We start from the raw sequence: 15705 nt of genomic DNA, 5'->3' as shown, positions 1-15705 counted from the left end.
CGGGGCCCCCATGGTAGAGCCGCGTCCGGTGCTCGACCCGCGTGGCTGAGGGGGCGGGTACGGCTAGCTGAGCTTTGCCCCTTCAGAACTGGTGCCTGGGGGAGACCCACATACCCTGAGGTCTCTGCCACTCCGAGTCCCTTTCCGGCTCCCTGGTGTGACGCGAGGACAGATGGACGGACAACGGACGGCGGGTCAACAAGGGTGGAGCTGGCGCCGGGCACTACCGGCCGCGCTTCTCGACCGAGTACACGGAGATGTAGTAGTCGTTGCTGCCTACGGCCAGGTGCGGCTGCGGAGAGCGTGGGAGTAAGGGGCGGCCCCACCGGCTCCTGGGCCCAGCCCCCCGCCCCAGGTGCCGGGACAGACCCAGTAGGGGTGGAAGGCCAGGCAGCTGATGGCGCCCACGCGCTGGCCCATGAAGCCATCGTAGTACTTGATGTGGTTGACGAGCTCCCCGCTGGCGCTGTAGATGGCGGTGAACTGGTTCACGGAGCCGCTGTGAGAGAGGCGGGCTCAGGGGATGCTCAGGCAGGGCCCCCGGTGCCCAGTCAGGCCAGTGCCTGGGGCGGCCCCTACCATGCGATCAGGTTGGCCTGCGGGTGGATGTCCAGTGCTGTGAGCCCCTTCACGATCTGCAGGACGTTCACCGACTCAGGCATCCGGGGATCAAAGAAACGCACGTCCCCGTTGACGCTGCGAGAAGCGTAGGATGAGACCTCTGGGGAGGGGGGATTGGGGGTCTGGGGTGGGGGGGCGGGACATGCAGGCATGGGGCTGGGGGCTGGGGGACCCGGGCCGGGCCAGCTCCCTCACCTGACGCTGACGATGTGGCCCTCAGGGCGCTTCTGCAGCTGCGCCTTCACCACCCAGGCCGTGTGCTCCCGGTATGTCATGACGCGGCTGTGAACACACGCCCCGAGCTCGTCCCGACTCCCCCAGGCCCGGCCCTGTGGGTCTCTCTGGTGCCAACCTCCCTGGGCTGCCTTTAACAGCAGCAGGGGCGGGGGGGGGGGGGCAGCGCTGGCCTCGCACATGGTTGTCCCCGGTTCGACCCCCAGAACCCCACAGGGTCCCCAAACCCCACCAGGAGTGACCCAAGTGTAGGGCAAACAGTAGTTTAGGATGGAGAGACGCTCAGTGGGGGGCGCTGGACCGGGCACCGCCAGAGCCCCCAGCCCCGTGCTGACTGCTGCCACCTGCAGAGCCAGGCCCGAGCCTGTCCATCTCCCAGAAGATGCTGACCAGGTCCCCCCGCCAGGGCTGGGCTGGCGGGCGTGTCCGCCTTCGCCTGCCCTGGTGCTGCCCGGGGCGTCCTGCCCCCTGGAGCTGGCCAGCGGGCCTAGCCCATTTCCTGCCGCCGCGGTTTCGGGGGCTTTGGGAGCCCAGTGGAGGCAGGGCAACCCATGACGGGCCCCCATGTGGTCATACCACTCGCTCAGCGCCATCCTCCGGTCATACACGCGGATGGAGCCGTCACCCAGGCCGGCCACAATGAGGGAGCGGTGGGAGTCGCAAGACAGGCTGGTCACACAGCTGTCGGCACCCGTGGGGATGTCCTGGGCCAGGGCAGGGACGGGCCGTCACCCGGTAGCACGAGCCAGGAGCTGGCGCAGCACACTGTGCGCATGGGCCCCGGGACTCACTCCGCAGACCCCCACCATGTCGAGAAGGGGTTTCGAGAGGCCCCATGGGGGTGGGGAGAAGCGGGCACAGCAGGCACCCACCCCGGCCCCAAGGGCGGCGACGCACCTGCACCTTCATCTCGCGCTCTGTGTCCCAGACACGCACGATGCGCACATCCCCTGAGCTCATGAGCAGCCCCGTCTCCTGCTCCCAGTCCACCACCATCCCGGCCCCTGTGCAGAAGGACAGCTCAGCGCGGGGCGCGACCCCCAAGCCCGCCAGGGACGCCCGCGTGGACTCCATGGCTGTGGGTGATGCCCGCCTGGCCCTGAGCTTGGCTGGACACTCCCTCGGCTCCCACCTCCCCCGTCCTGAGCCACAGAGAGGACAGCGCCCGGGACAGGTGGGGGATGGTCAGGCCGAGCCCAGCTGGCGGGTCACCTACCTCGGGTGGTTGGCAGCATGTCCGAGAGGCCCTGCCAGGCGGTCACCATTTCCGGATTCTTCTCCAGGTCAGCAAAGTTCTTCCAGACCCTAATGGCGCCGTCGTCTGGGGGGAGGGGCAGAGCTGCTGGGAGGGGCAAGTGGGGGGCACTCGGCCACCCACCCGCCCCAGCCCCCCAGCCCGCCTCACCTGTGGCCGTGAGCAGTAGGGAGCAGTCCTGCCCGTTGAGGTACTCCATGGCCGTCACGCGCGTGTACCGGGGGTTCCCGTTGTGGAAGTAATCCAGCTTCTCCCCCTTCTCCCAGTCCCAGAAGCTGGAGGGCGAAGGGAAACGCTGAGTGGGGGGCACGCAACCCCCAAGACCCGCAGTGCCTGGGCCCTCGGCCGCCCGCCTACCAGATGCTGTCCTTGTCGGCCACGGCCACGCATGGCGTGAAGGGGTGGAACTTGACCACAGAGGGCACGCCCGGGTTCCTGTTCAGGAAGATCTGGTCATCCAGCCTGGTGATGCCTGCGAGACACACGGGCTGGTGGTGACACTTAAGGACACAGGAGGGGCCTGACCCATCACTCACCAGCCGCCACCCCAGCCAGCAGGGCCCACGGCACTGGCCACACGTGTGCAGGGTGCCCGGCGGCCAAGAGCAGCCATCAGAGCAGGGGGCACCTGGGAGGAGCCGGCCCGAGAGGCGCTGGGCCAGCAGGAGGGGCATCTGCTGGTAGGGATGAGGGTCAGGGCCCTGCAGGAAGGCGGCCAGCTCCAGCTCTGTGAGTGGCTATTCCCGCTGCCCGCCTGGCCCAGCCGCTCACCCCTGCCCGCTCCCCTTGCCCCTGCCCCTGCCCTGCCCGCCCCGCACTCACCCTTCTGGACAAGCTGCTGTGCCTGTTTCCGCACACGGCTGTTCCGCAGGAAGCGCCACTCCCTCTCCTTCCGGATCTGGCTCTCCAGGTCGTGCTCCTCAGGGATCTAGAGCGACAGAGACCAGGCGGTGACGCTCTCCCGGCGTGGTGCTGCTGTCCCGGCACCCTGGCCGTGCCTCAGAAGCCACAGAGGGGATTGCCGCTCCCGGCATCGCAGGCCACGTGTGGGCGCCCCAGCCCTCGGGGACAGGCCGCGGGCACAGGCGGGCATGCACCTTCATGACGGGCTGAGCGAAGTAGCGGGCGCTCCAGTCGCAGAAGCCCGTGTGCACTGAGGCGGCCACGAAGTTCTTGTGTCCAGCAGCATCGTCGGGGTCCTCGGCGGTCTTCGGCATTCAGGGAGGAGAAGGCCAGGTCATTTCCCCGGCAGGGCTGCACACGTAGGCGCTCAGACCAGGGGGCTGCGGTGCCCGGCCACAGCGCCCGTGGCAGAGCCAGGGAGAGGCTGACCCAGCAGACGCTGCCACACCGCTGTGGGGTGGGAGGGCCGGGCCCCGTGGGCTCCGGCGTGAGCCCCACTCCAGACTCTGCACCGAGCACCAGGCCGTGCTCCCTGAGCACTGCGCGGACACGCTTCTCTCGGCTGAGGTGAGGCAACAGATGCTAATGGAAGCACATGGACCACAGATCCACACGGGACAGGGTCAGCAAAGCACTGCTTACAGCCAGACCCCCGCACACGGGGACACTGACATGTGCACGGTCACACTGACACCCGCACATGGGGACAGTGATACCCATACACAGTCACACGGACACCCGCACACAGGGACACTGACACACGCATGGTCACAATGACACCCACACGGGGACACTGACACGTATACACAATCACACGGACACCCGTACACAGGGACACTGACACATACACAGTCACATTGACACCTGCACACAGGAACACTAACACCTGCACATGGGGACACTGACCCGCACACAGGGACATTGACACCCGCACAGTCACACTGACACCCACACACAGTCGCACTGATACCCAAAACTCAGGAACACTGACACGCACAAGTCACACTGACACCCGCAACAGAAATATTGACACCCATACACAGTCATGTCACACGGACACCACACAAAGGAACACTGATACTCGCAGTCACGCTGACACCTGCACACAGAGACACTGACACCCGCACACAAGAACACTGATACTCGTACACAGTCACACTGACACCCGCACAGAGGGACACTGACATGCGCACGGTCATACTGACACCCGCACATGGGAACACTGATACCCGCAACTCGGGGACACTGACACGCACAAGTCACACTGACACCTGCACACAGGGACACTGACCCGCACAGTCACACTGACACCCACATACGGGGACACTGACACCCGCACACCCGCACTTGGAGCTGCGGGACCGGAAGCCAAGGCGGGCCGGACACGAGCTGCCCACCTGGTCGGGGCCCTTGTCGAACATCTTGCGCGTGCGTGGGAACTGATGTGAGTGCGGTGTGTACTGTGGCCCCGAGGGGCCTGAGGCGCCCGGCCGGCCTGCAGGCAGCTCTCGGCTGCCCGGCTGCTTGCTCACGTCGTTGGTGAGGCTGGAGCTGCTGGTACTGGACGTCGGGGGGGAGCCGCTGCAGGGGAGAAGGCCAGGTCTGACCCCCCCGCCTCACCCCCCACCCCCGCCGCAGACCCAGGATGCATCTCGCTGGCCAGGCCGTACCCCGCCTGCTGCATGTGCGTGCCCTTGTTGGTGGGGCTGGCGGGCGCCGACTGCGTGAGTGAGGACGTGGGCAGGATGCGCTGCGGCCGGGCGTTCATGGTGGCCTGTAAGAGCAAGGGCCGAGAGCCAGTCAGCAGGTCGCACACACAGGTCATGCTGCCTAGCCCTGGTGGGCGCTGGGCCAGAGGCGTCCTTCGTCCGGTCCTGCTGGAGACCAGGTGTGTGTGGTGGGGAAGGGGGGACCCAAACTGGGAGGTGAGCTGCTGGCCATGGGTGGACGCCCAGCCAGGCCTCCCTCAGTGTGGACACGGGGAAGGGACTGTGGGTTTGAAGGCCTGGCCGGATCCACGCCGGGTGGGACCCGCAGCCTCCCGAGCCCTAGGCCAGAGCTTGTGGCAGGAAGAAGGGCACAGAGTGAAACTGCCGAGGGGCTACATCCCTGGGGAAGGGGCAGGGGTGGGGCGGGGCCCACACCTGGGCCGGTCTGCCTCTGAGCCTGTTCGTGACCCATGGGCGAGGCTGCTGGTGCCTGGGTCCAAGGACTGGTGAGCGCCCACCCCACGTCCACACATCGGATGGTCCCTCAGTTTCAGGAAAAGGAACTGAAGGTCAGAAAGGGCGACGGGAGCCAAGCTGACCTGGGGTCCAGCCCCATCACACCCAACGGCCCCCGAGCACAGAGCCAGGAGTAGCCCCTGAGCGCAGCTGGGTATGAGTCCGAAAGACAAAGTAAGAGAGAAAGGGTGATGATAGCCGAGATACCTTGGAGCACCACGGGCCACGGGATGGTGGGAGCTCAGGGGACATTCATGGGCCCCTCAGTGCCCACGAGCAGGGGCAGCTGGGGCGCAGCCTCATCCCTGCTGAAGGACATCGGACACAGGGCACAGTGTGCGGGGAGGTGGTGCCGAAGCCGACACACTGACCTAACGAACCCCCGAGCCGATGACGGGGCAGAGGTGCGGCCCTGCCTGCCGGGACGGGCTGTGTGGGGGACCCTGCCTGGCTCTGCCTGGCAGCGGTTTCGAGGCGCGCGGGTGGCAGCCTGCTCTGAGAGGCCTCAGCAGTTCCTGACTTCGCACCATCTCTCAGGAGACGAGGGCACAGGGAGGGAGCGAGGCCACCCACCTTGTAGGCGACACTGTTGAGGACTTTCATGGCCAAGTCGGACACATCGGGGTAGGGGTCCGCGGCCAGGTGCAGCAGCACACGCCAGATCTGCGTGTAGACGCTGTTGAAGGATACGCCTGCGGGGAGGGGACTGTCAGCGCGGGCCTGCCAGGTGGCCACGCAGCGAGGGCGGGAGCGCTATGGGGAAGAGGGTGTGGCCAGTCCCATGGTGGGGCGTGGCCAGTGCTGTGGAGGTGTGGTCAGTCCCTGAGAGGGCGTGGTCAGGCCTGTGGGGGTGTGGCCAGTGCCGTGGCAGGCAGAGCTGCAGGACTCACCGATGAGGGAGTTGAGGGCTGAGTAGGAGCTGACCCGGCGCATCTTGTCGACGGTCTCGAAGGACAGGATGGACTCCTCGTTCTCAGGGCTGCCCAGGGTGCTGCTGGCACTGCTGCTGGTGCTCAGGTGGCCAGGAGAGAAGGCCGCAGAGCTGCCGGCTGAGGGTCACGGGCACAAGTCAGGGCTGGGCTGTGTCCTTGGGCTGCCCACGCTTGCTGCTGCCTGGGAGCGGGGCCCAGCTGGGGGACCTGCCCCCCAGCAGGCACAGAGATGGGATGCAGGGCAGGCAGGGGTGGGCAGGGGCGGGCAGGGGGTCTCCTCACCCTCCTCTGTCAGGCTCAGGTTCTGCAGAGACTTGTTGAGGCCCCGGGCCGTGGTGACGGCACGGATGTTCCCATAGGAGCTGACGGGGCGCAGGCGGGGCGTGCAGGGGCTGTCCCGCACCGGCGTCAGGCTCCCTCCCTCTGGCAGGGGGAGGAGGGAAGAGTGAGGGGGGAGGGGGTCACTGGCAGGACCATGGCGCCAGCAGGGCCACGGGCCAGCACAGGCTCCCCAGGACGGGGCCTCTGCATGCGGCCCCGGCGGGTCGGGGCTCCTTCTCTCTTCTCCAGCCACCCCCTGCAGCGCCAGCTCCGAGGGGCCGGGCGGGAGACAGATTCCACGCACCGACGCAGGCTGCAGCTCAGGGCCCACAAGGCGGAGGCGCCTGCGCGTCTCTCCCACCCGCCAGGTACCTGTGCTGGCGGGTGACGGCAGCGGGTAGTTCTTCTCCTCCTCCATGAACTGCAGGGCCACGGTGCAGAAGTTGCTCTCGTACTGGACCACCAGGTGGCTCAGCGCCACCACCAGCTCCTGTGGGAGCCAAGGGAGGCTGGCCCTGGGCGACAGGCTGTTGTCCCTTCATGGCCCCGCTCTCGGCTGCCCCCCAGATCCTGGGACACCGACTGGTAAGGTCGGAACGACTGGGACGTCCACGTCTGATGCTGCCAGTCCCCCTGCACCCGCAGCATGCATGGGGACCTGACGATGCCCGTCTCCCCCCGGTGCCCAGGCCAGACATGGCCTCTCTCATGGGTCCGGGGGCCAAGGCACAGCTCCTGGTGGGAGCAGCCCGTGGGGGCTGACCCTGACCATTGGTGCGCACTGGGCTCCTGGGAGCCGCTAGGCAGGGCATCCCCGCAGCGAGCAAGCTCAAGCTATGGGGGTGTGAGGGAGTGTGAGATTACAGTCTGTGTATATGTGTGTGTGTGTGTGTGTGCGTGTGAGAATATGTGTGTATGCGTGTGACAGCCAGTGTGTATATGAGTGTATGAGTGTGACTGGGTGAGTGTGTGACAGTGTATGAGCGAGCATAAGTGTTTACAATAGTACATAAATGTGTGGTTGTGTGTTTGTGAATGTAAGAGTGTAAGCAAGAGTGTGTACGCTGTGTGAGTGTGTGTATTAGTGTGTGGGCTCATGTGCGTGTAGGCATGTGCATGGAGGTGTGTGAGTGTGATTCTATGTGTAGATGTGTAAAGAGTGAGCACTGTCTGTGTGAGTGCACGTGTGTGATAGGGCATGAGACTGTGAGTGCAACTGTGAGCGCAAATGCCTGTTTGTGTGTGAACGTGTATATAAGCACGTGAACGTGTGTGAACGTGAGTGTGTGAGTGTGTGAGTGTGTGAGCATGTGAGAGTGTGCGTGTGCACATACGCGTGTGTCTGTGTGAGCGTGGGTGCTGCCAGCGGCGGGGCTGTGGGGGTACACACACCTTCCGCACCACGGGGCTCCCGTCATTGATGAGCTGTGCTAGCATCATAGCCACGTTGTGGTCGATGGTGGTGGAATGGTCTGTCCTCTCCGCAGAGTTGCCCACAAATGTGCCCAGGGCGAAGACGGCGGCACAGCGCACCTGTGGGCACAGGGTGGATGCAGCACCTGCGGCTGTGTGGAAAGCCGGGCAGTTCTGCCTACACGGCCCCGCATGGCCCCTAACAACCCCACAGCCCCGCAGCCCCACACGGCCCCGCACAGGGGGCCTCAGGCTTCGAGTGGCAGAGCAGGAGCTCCTGGGATCGTGGACCACGGAACCACCAGATGAACACGAGGCCCAGGGAGTGGCAAGAGGCTGACAGGGTCCTACGGGACCAGCAGGGGAAGAAGTTGATCTCAGCACCACGCTCCTGCCTTGTCTGTGGGTGGTGGGTGAGGGGTGGCCAGGGCAAAAGCGGGCACAGGGTGGGCTCACACGAGTGTCAGGTAGCGTGTGTGGCCTCGGCAGGTGCCCCTGCCCCAGGGGGACCCTATGGGCACTGCAGGTATGACGAGGCCACACAGGGACCAGGGCCAAGATGTGCCTGGGGCTGCTGCCTGCTTGCAGGAGGCCTGAGCTGGTCCTAGCAGCCCCGGCCCGGCCGTTCGGACGCTATGCTGGTTCCTCAGCCTTGAGTCAGTTGTCGTGGGGTCCACCCGGCCCCTCGTGCTCACCTCAGGGATGGGGTCCGAGAGGAGGTTACAGAGCTTCTCATGGGCGCTGTCCCGCACCCCGCACCACCTGGCCGAGTCGAAGTTCTGCCAGATGCGGCCCAGGCAGATGGCCACCCACTGGCGCAGCAGCGGGTGCGGATCACTGAGCTGCTCCAGACAGATGGCCACCAGGTTGCCCTGCAGACACGCCTCCTGCGGGGGAGCGACCGTTGGACCCCTGCGGCCGGACGGTGGCTGGAGGGGGGCGGGTCTCACTCCCGGGCCCAGGGCTCACCTGCCCGGTGTTGTAGCTGTTGACGATGACGGCGAGGATGAAGGCAGTCATGGTCCTGTGCTCCGCCTGCCAGGCACAGCCGCGAGCACTGTGAGGGCGGGTCGGGACGCCCACACTGTGCCAGTGGCCCCCGCTGGCCCCTGCCGCACCCTCACAGGACCTGGCTCACAGCTGCGAGCAGGCGGAGACAGGTACACCCCATCCCATCCCAGCAAGGCGGGAGCACGTGCCGGGCCACTGACCCCAGCTCCCACGAGGCAGCAGAATGGGCTGGCGCCCTCAGTTTCCCCCGAGGGACAGTGCCCGCTGGACCGCCCGGCCTGCAGTGATCCGCCTCCATGATTCCCACCCAGGCCTCGGGGCCAGCGGGCAGCCGTGGACACTGACCTGCCGGGCCCACCCGCTGTTCTCCCGCTCCTGCTGCTCATGTAGCTCACCCGGAAGCGATGCTCCAGGGGAAACTTTCCCGTCTCCCACCCTCCCCCCTTCCTCCATGAGTCACACCAGCTTCCTCCTACGTCTAGAACCTTCTGCTGCCCCAGGAGCTCAGTCACAGCGCAGGGGCTGAGTCATAGCTGCTGCCCACCGCCAGGTCCCCGTCCTCACAGATGGGCCAGGGCTGACCAGGACACAGCAGGTAGCTGACCCAGCCTCACTAAGCACGGGTGAGGCAGCAGCCGAGGCCTGGGGCACCGCACAGTGGCCCCTCACCGAGGACAACTGCACTTGAGCAGGACGGGACTTACCGGCATGTAGGGGTCGGCCAGGACAGAGAGGAAGTACTTGTGGCCATTGTCCTTCACCAGGTCGGCCTGACAGGACTGCGGAGACACGGGCAGCGTGAGGGCGTTGGCTGCCGCTTCCCAGCCCCGGCATGACGACACTGGCCGACAAACTCACCCCTGCCCTGCCCGCCTCACACATCACACTCACCTCTGCCCACCCCACACACACACTTGCCCCCACCCCGCTCCACACGCTCACTCACCCCTGCCCTGCCGGCTCCACACACAGACACTCGCCCCTGCTCTGCCCACTCCACATATACACTCACCTCTGCCTGCCCCACACAGACACTCGCCCCTGCTCACCCCACACACTCACACTTGCCTCCTCCCTGTTCCACACACTCACTCACCACTACCCTGCCTGCTCCACACACACACTCACCCCTGCCCCTCTCCACACACTTACACACTCACTCCTGCCCCGCTCCATACACTCGCCCCTGCTCTGCCTGCTCCACACACACTCACACATTCGTCCCTGCCATGCCCGTTCACCACCCTCAGACTCGCCTCTGTCCTCTGGCGGGGCAGAGGGCTCAGCCCACCCCAGCCTGAGGCCTGGCCATCCCCTAGCCAAGAGACAGAGGGGGAAACAGTGAGGCTGCGAGCTGGGGTCTCCCGAAGCTGGGCAGATGTGAAGGCAGGGCCAGAGACGGGGGTGCGGAAAGTGAGTTGGGCCTCCCGGCTCTGGGTAATGTTGGGACCATGAGGTGACAGAGTGTGACCATGATGGACAACACACTGGGCCTGAGTTCCAGCCCATATCTGACACCAGGCTCGGCTCTACGTCCAACCGGCCCAGCCCAGAGCAGCTGACGGGGGCTACGTGGGGCTGAGCTGCCTCTTCACACCACACAATCACCACAACGAACCTGCACACTCCCCCTCACACCTGCACTCACCCTCACACACCTGCACTCACCCTCACACACCTGCACTCACCCTCACACCTGCTCTCACACTCACACAGCTGCCACATTCATTCAACACCCCTATTCTCTCCTTGTGCCACACAAGAAAAAACCTACAGAGTCAGAGTCTGGTGCACACATGCACCTGTGTGCACACACACATTCACACACACATACGTGCATACACAGATACACACCCACATGTACACACAGACACACATATATGCAGATGCGCACGCACATACTCAAAAGTGCACATGAACATAAACATACATACAGGCACACCAGTGCACATACACACACGTACATACTTGCTGTAGCCACCTGAACACTGCCTGCACGCATATGTAGACACCCACAGAAGGATGTACATGGCACGTGAATACCCCCACACGCACACATGTAGGCATGCTCACATGTATGCATACACATGTGGACACGCGTAATCACATATGTGTACAAACATGTAGATGTGCTGCTACACATGCATGCAGACACTTCACCCGCGCAGAGGCCAGCTAATGCTTCTGTCCCTCCCTGGTTCACCCCGAGACGCTGTCCTAACTAGTCCCAACACACGCCAGGGCATGGGGGCAGCGGGAGCCAAGGGCTGGTGCTCTGGGGGTCTGGGGACGCGGGGGGCGGCGGCTGTGTGGGGGGACTCACACTGTCCACGGCGAGAATCTTGGCCCAGATGAACACGAGGAGCGGCCGCAGCTCCCGGGCCGAGCTCTGCAGCAGCTTCAGCACGTACGGGAAGATGCCGACGGACAGGGCCTGGCAGGAGGGGGCGTCAGGGCTGCGGGCTCCCTCGGCCCAGCTCGGCCGGAACCTTGGGCTGCCCCCCACGCGTGTCCGGCAGATACTGCCCCAGAGGACACTTCCTGTGACTGCTGTCCTCCACACTGCCCTCCCTGCATCAGAGAGCCGCAGGGGTCCTCTGGGACAGGGGCCCACCCTGGGCAGGGTCGCCTGTCCGCTGGATGCTGAGGCAAGATGCTGGCCCTGAGCATGGCGGAAAGGGACTCCAGCGCGCCGCAGGACGAGGCTGCTGCGCTCTCCCTGTCAGCCCGACACACCGCCTCCCCTCTCCCCCGGGCCCTCCTGCTCAGGCTGACAACCCAGTGCCCGGAGCCCTCCCCGCTGGCCACTCAGATCCTACTTCTGTTCCCTCTGTCTGCAGATTGAGTGACCCGCTGTGTCTCAAGACCTGCCGAGAAGTGGCGCGGGCTGTGGGGATGGCGAGGCACGCACCAGGCTCACCGCCCAGGGGCCCAGGTCCAGAAAGCGTCCGAGCAGGTCCAGGGCGCGCAGACGGTGCACCTGGCTCAGCAGCACCTGTGGGAGAGACGCCAGCATCGGGGCCACTGGGCTGGCGTGCCCGCCAGGCTCCACACGGGCGCCTTCCCAGGCACCACCGGGGCTCATTTTCAGGGTGCGGCTCCAGTGTATCCCCTAAAGGCAGTGTCCCCGTCCTGCCTTGGCTCCCACGGTTTCTGCTGTCTAGTCTGCCCCCACCTGGACACGGACACCACAAAGGCTGCTGCCATCACGTGGGGGGACCCAAAGGTGGGCTGCCAGCCGGTGCCACAGCACCTGCAGCCCAGCCTGACCTGGGGATGGGGGAGACCCCACTGACGCAGGCAGGAGGGGAGAGGCCCGCTGACCCGGGGAGGCAGTGGCCCCTGCCAGCGGCCACTCACCTGAAGCACGATGGGCAGCTGCTCGGGCGGGTTCCTGTTCTCCACACCCATGGTCAGCCACACCTGGAACGCGGTCAGCTGCTCAGCGAAGAAGGGGCTGTGCTGTGGGACAGGGGTGGTCAGGGCCCCGCGTGGCCCTGCTGCTCGTACCCTCATCACAACCGACCCCAGCCCGAAGCCACGGCCCAAGCACAACTGCGAGAGCCAGAAGGGTCCAGCCCCGTGGCTCTAAGGGACAGTCGACGGCTCTGAGAAAGAGGAGGGACTCCAGGTGTCGGGTGGCCAGCACTCATGCCTGGCCACACAGGGCAGCCCAAGGGCTGACTCGATCTGGGCAGGGGCCTGGCAAGAACATGAATCCGAGATGGCCCTGGGTCTGGGGGAGGGCAGGAGTGCACAGGCAGTTGGGTGGATGGTCCGAGGGTCGGGGTGGATGGTCTGTGAAAACCTGGGGCTGAGGCAGAAGGTGGTGGGCCTGGGGACAGGGGAGAGGCAGGCGGGGAGGAGCTGGGTCTGCAGGAGTAGGGATCTGAGTTGGGGTGACCCTCCAGGGAGCATGGGATATACAGAGCCTCTAGGAACCATCCAGAAAAAAGGCAAATGGTCAAAAGACATGGCTGGCGCCGAAGTGGGGTGTCCCTGCAGGCGTGGGCCGTGGGTGTCCCTATAGGTGTGGCCACAGTCAGGTCAGATGCTTAGCAGGAGGGTGGGAGGCCCCCGAGGGAGCTTGGGGCCCCCTGAACCCTCATGCTTGGAGCTCGGTGCCTGGAAGCCCTGGCGTGCAGACGGCAGCTGGGACGGGGCTCTGATCAAGGTGCAAAAACTCATGACTACTAGAGTCCTAGAATTAGTACTAAGATCCATGGAGAATAAAAGCAGGAAACTGGGCTCATGTCAAACAAGGGAGGCCCAGACACCAGGGCCAGCCTGGGCCTCGCACCCAAGTACCGGCCAAAGGAGCCGGCGGGAGCTTCTCTGCTGGATACGGTGGATACACCATCAGGGTCATTCCGGAATGGAAAGGAAGGCCGTGAGGGCTCCTGGCTGCCCCGACCACCCCGAAGCCACTGACAGTCTCCTCTCCACACACAGTTCTGCCCTCAGCGCTGTCCAGCAGCTACCCTTGTCCAGCGAAAGGGAGCAGAGGGTGCAATCCTCCCGGCCCCTCCCGCCCTTGTAGCGGCTCTGAGGACTGCACAGGCCAGGGAGAGTCAGACACACCCTGGGCAGGGGGGCCCAACAGAGAGAGCAGGGGCTCCCCACAGACCTCCACCCTGAAATGTGCCACATGCGAAGAGGGGGAGACGGAGGGAGAGAGTGGAGGCTCAGGGGCCCCGAGCGGGAGTCCATCTGACTCATCTGAGGCACCAAACGCCATGCAGACACAGGTACACACAGACTCACAGTCACGCAGCCAGAGACACAGAGACACACAGACTCACAGAGACACACAGAGACAAACAGACTCAGTAATGGAGCCAGAGACACTGAGACACACAGACTCACAGACACACAGGCACACACAGACTCACAGTCACGCAGCCAGAGACAGAGACAGATACACGGACTCACAGACACACACAGAGAATCAGACACACAGTCACACAGCCAGAGACACACAAACTCACAGTCACGCAGCCAGAGACACAGAGACACGAACACATAGACACAGACACACAGTCAGAGACAGACAGACAGAGTCACAACCTGACTCACAGAGACACAGTCACATAGTCAGACAGAGACACAGCCGCACAGATACAGACACAAGGACACACACACAAAGACACAGTTGCATAGATACACAGAGACACAGCCGCACATGTGCGCACACACACACAGCCACAGTCAGATACAGACATCACAGACACAGAAACACAGACACAAAGAAATAGTGACACACACACACAGCCACACAGAGACATACACACAGATACACAGAGACAGCCAGACAGACACACAGTCCCACACAAAGACACAGACACAGTAACAGACACACAATCCCACACATACGTTAACACAGACACACCCAGAGAAGCAGAGACACACAAGCAGGGGCACCTATGTCCAGACGTGCATGTACACAAACACATGGATCACACACGCACAAGTGCAGAGATACACGTACCCCACCCCCACCCCCAGCTGGGAAGGTCGCTGGCAGCTGGGTCCAGGGGGGCCGGGGAGGCAGGGCGGCTGGACTCACCCGGAAGGCCGTGCCCTCCTCGATGATGGTCGGCAGCTGGGAGAGACAGATGTCCACAGCCAGGTCCCAGGCCTGCCTGCGGAGACAGCGGCCACCACCTCAGCCAGCATGCGCCCTGGCCTGGGGTGTCGCCCCCTCTGACGCCCGGTGCTGGGGCCGTGGCGGCAGCTAGCGACCCTCTGGGCTTGTAGCCCTGTCCCACCCCGCGGCTCCTGCGGGGCCAAGGCAGGGTGAGTGGGGGTGTGGGGCATGTGGGGGCATGTGCGGGTGTGGGAGCGTGTGCACAACTGCCCCACCTGAGTCCTGAGGCCATCCTCACTCAGGCACAGCCTGCAGCAGGGTCCTGCCTGCAACCTGTTTCTCTGCAACATTCAATCTCCTGCCCCTTGGAATTGCCCCATAGTCCAATGGCCAGAGCTGCGCCACCCCCTCCCCCGCAGTCCGAGACCTCTGCCGGGTGCTCTGGCAGAATCGTCCATGCAGGGACAAGCAGAGCCCTGACCATGGAGGCCAGCTCCGTCTGGCATGCTGTGCCCACCCCCTGCCTGTCCCCACGTGCCCATCCCCCGTCCGTCCACTCATGCCCGGCCTCGTCCCCGTCCCCGTGTGGCCATCCCCATGAGCCCTGTATGCCTGTCCCCCAGCCCGTCCCCACATGCCCCTTCGCTCTCACACTCCCCGTGTGCCCCCCAGGCCGCCCCCTTGCTCAGAGACGGGGCAGATGCTCCCCACAAATCGTCTCAGCTCCAGACACTCCGTGAAAGGAACCGAAGTCTCAAGTGGGGGTCTAGGAAAGGTGCTCGCAGCCGGAGCCCCCAGACCCGGGGAGGAGGCGGTGGGGGCTCAGGGCTGAGCCAGGGGGTCCGGTCCCGTCGGTGAAGGGCCCCCCTGAACCCAGCACTGGTGCCCCGAGGGTTAACCTGGGCTCTGGGAAGCGTGAGTGCGGGAACTGCTCCTGCACGCGCCCCCCACCCGCAGCCCCCCGCAGCCCCCAGCAGCCGTGGGCGCGCTGAGTCACAGCCGCGGGTTTTCAGGAACCGACTGGTGGCGGCGGCCCAAGGAGGGGGTGGAGGAGCCTCCTGGCGCCTCCCATCTGCACAGGCCCACAGGCCATCAGGGGCCGCAGGATGGAGATCAGGCAGCTCAGCAGGGAAGGGGGCAAGGGGCCTCCTGCTGGCCCCGCCCCCTGTGCTCGCCCCCCCCCCCCCCAGGGCAGTCTTGCCC

The 15705-nt window shown here is 64.8% G+C and overlaps 1 protein-coding gene across 1 annotated transcript in view; it reads right to left on the bottom strand.

The window, feature by feature from the left end:
- RPTOR (regulatory associated protein of MTOR complex 1) overlaps nucleotides 1–15705 on the bottom strand; it is a 61862-nt gene continuing 46157 nt past the window's right edge. The window contains exons 10-34 of the mRNA XM_056115756.1: nucleotides 14482–14557; nucleotides 12276–12377; nucleotides 11827–11910; nucleotides 11239–11349; nucleotides 9620–9694; nucleotides 8874–8939; nucleotides 8600–8791; nucleotides 7884–8024; nucleotides 6864–6981; nucleotides 6453–6593; nucleotides 6129–6287; nucleotides 5812–5930; nucleotides 4684–4787; nucleotides 4411–4594; nucleotides 3208–3318; nucleotides 2933–3038; nucleotides 2468–2582; nucleotides 2261–2385; nucleotides 2072–2176; nucleotides 1753–1859; nucleotides 1432–1559; nucleotides 817–903; nucleotides 580–696; nucleotides 370–499; nucleotides 1–292 (exon numbers count right to left, since the gene is read on the bottom strand). Of these exons, the coding sequence (XP_055971731.1) occupies nucleotides 224–292; nucleotides 370–499; nucleotides 580–696; nucleotides 817–903; nucleotides 1432–1559; nucleotides 1753–1859; nucleotides 2072–2176; nucleotides 2261–2385; nucleotides 2468–2582; nucleotides 2933–3038; nucleotides 3208–3318; nucleotides 4411–4594; nucleotides 4684–4787; nucleotides 5812–5930; nucleotides 6129–6287; nucleotides 6453–6593; nucleotides 6864–6981; nucleotides 7884–8024; nucleotides 8600–8791; nucleotides 8874–8939; nucleotides 9620–9694; nucleotides 11239–11349; nucleotides 11827–11910; nucleotides 12276–12377; nucleotides 14482–14557 (2872 nt within the window). The 3' untranslated portion in view covers nucleotides 1–223. The remainder of the gene's footprint in view (nucleotides 293–369; nucleotides 500–579; nucleotides 697–816; nucleotides 904–1431; nucleotides 1560–1752; nucleotides 1860–2071; nucleotides 2177–2260; nucleotides 2386–2467; nucleotides 2583–2932; nucleotides 3039–3207; nucleotides 3319–4410; nucleotides 4595–4683; nucleotides 4788–5811; nucleotides 5931–6128; nucleotides 6288–6452; nucleotides 6594–6863; nucleotides 6982–7883; nucleotides 8025–8599; nucleotides 8792–8873; nucleotides 8940–9619; nucleotides 9695–11238; nucleotides 11350–11826; nucleotides 11911–12275; nucleotides 12378–14481; nucleotides 14558–15705) is intronic.

The sequence above is a fragment of the Sorex fumeus genome, unplaced genomic scaffold (genome assembly GCF_029834395.1).
Source record: "Sorex fumeus unplaced genomic scaffold, SorFum_2.1 ptg000029l, whole genome shotgun sequence".
In the NCBI taxonomy this organism is placed as follows: Eukaryota; Metazoa; Chordata; class Mammalia; order Eulipotyphla; family Soricidae; genus Sorex; species Sorex fumeus.
The sequence above is the reverse complement of the archived record's forward strand: the minus strand, read 5'-3'. Positions and strand labels throughout refer to the sequence as shown.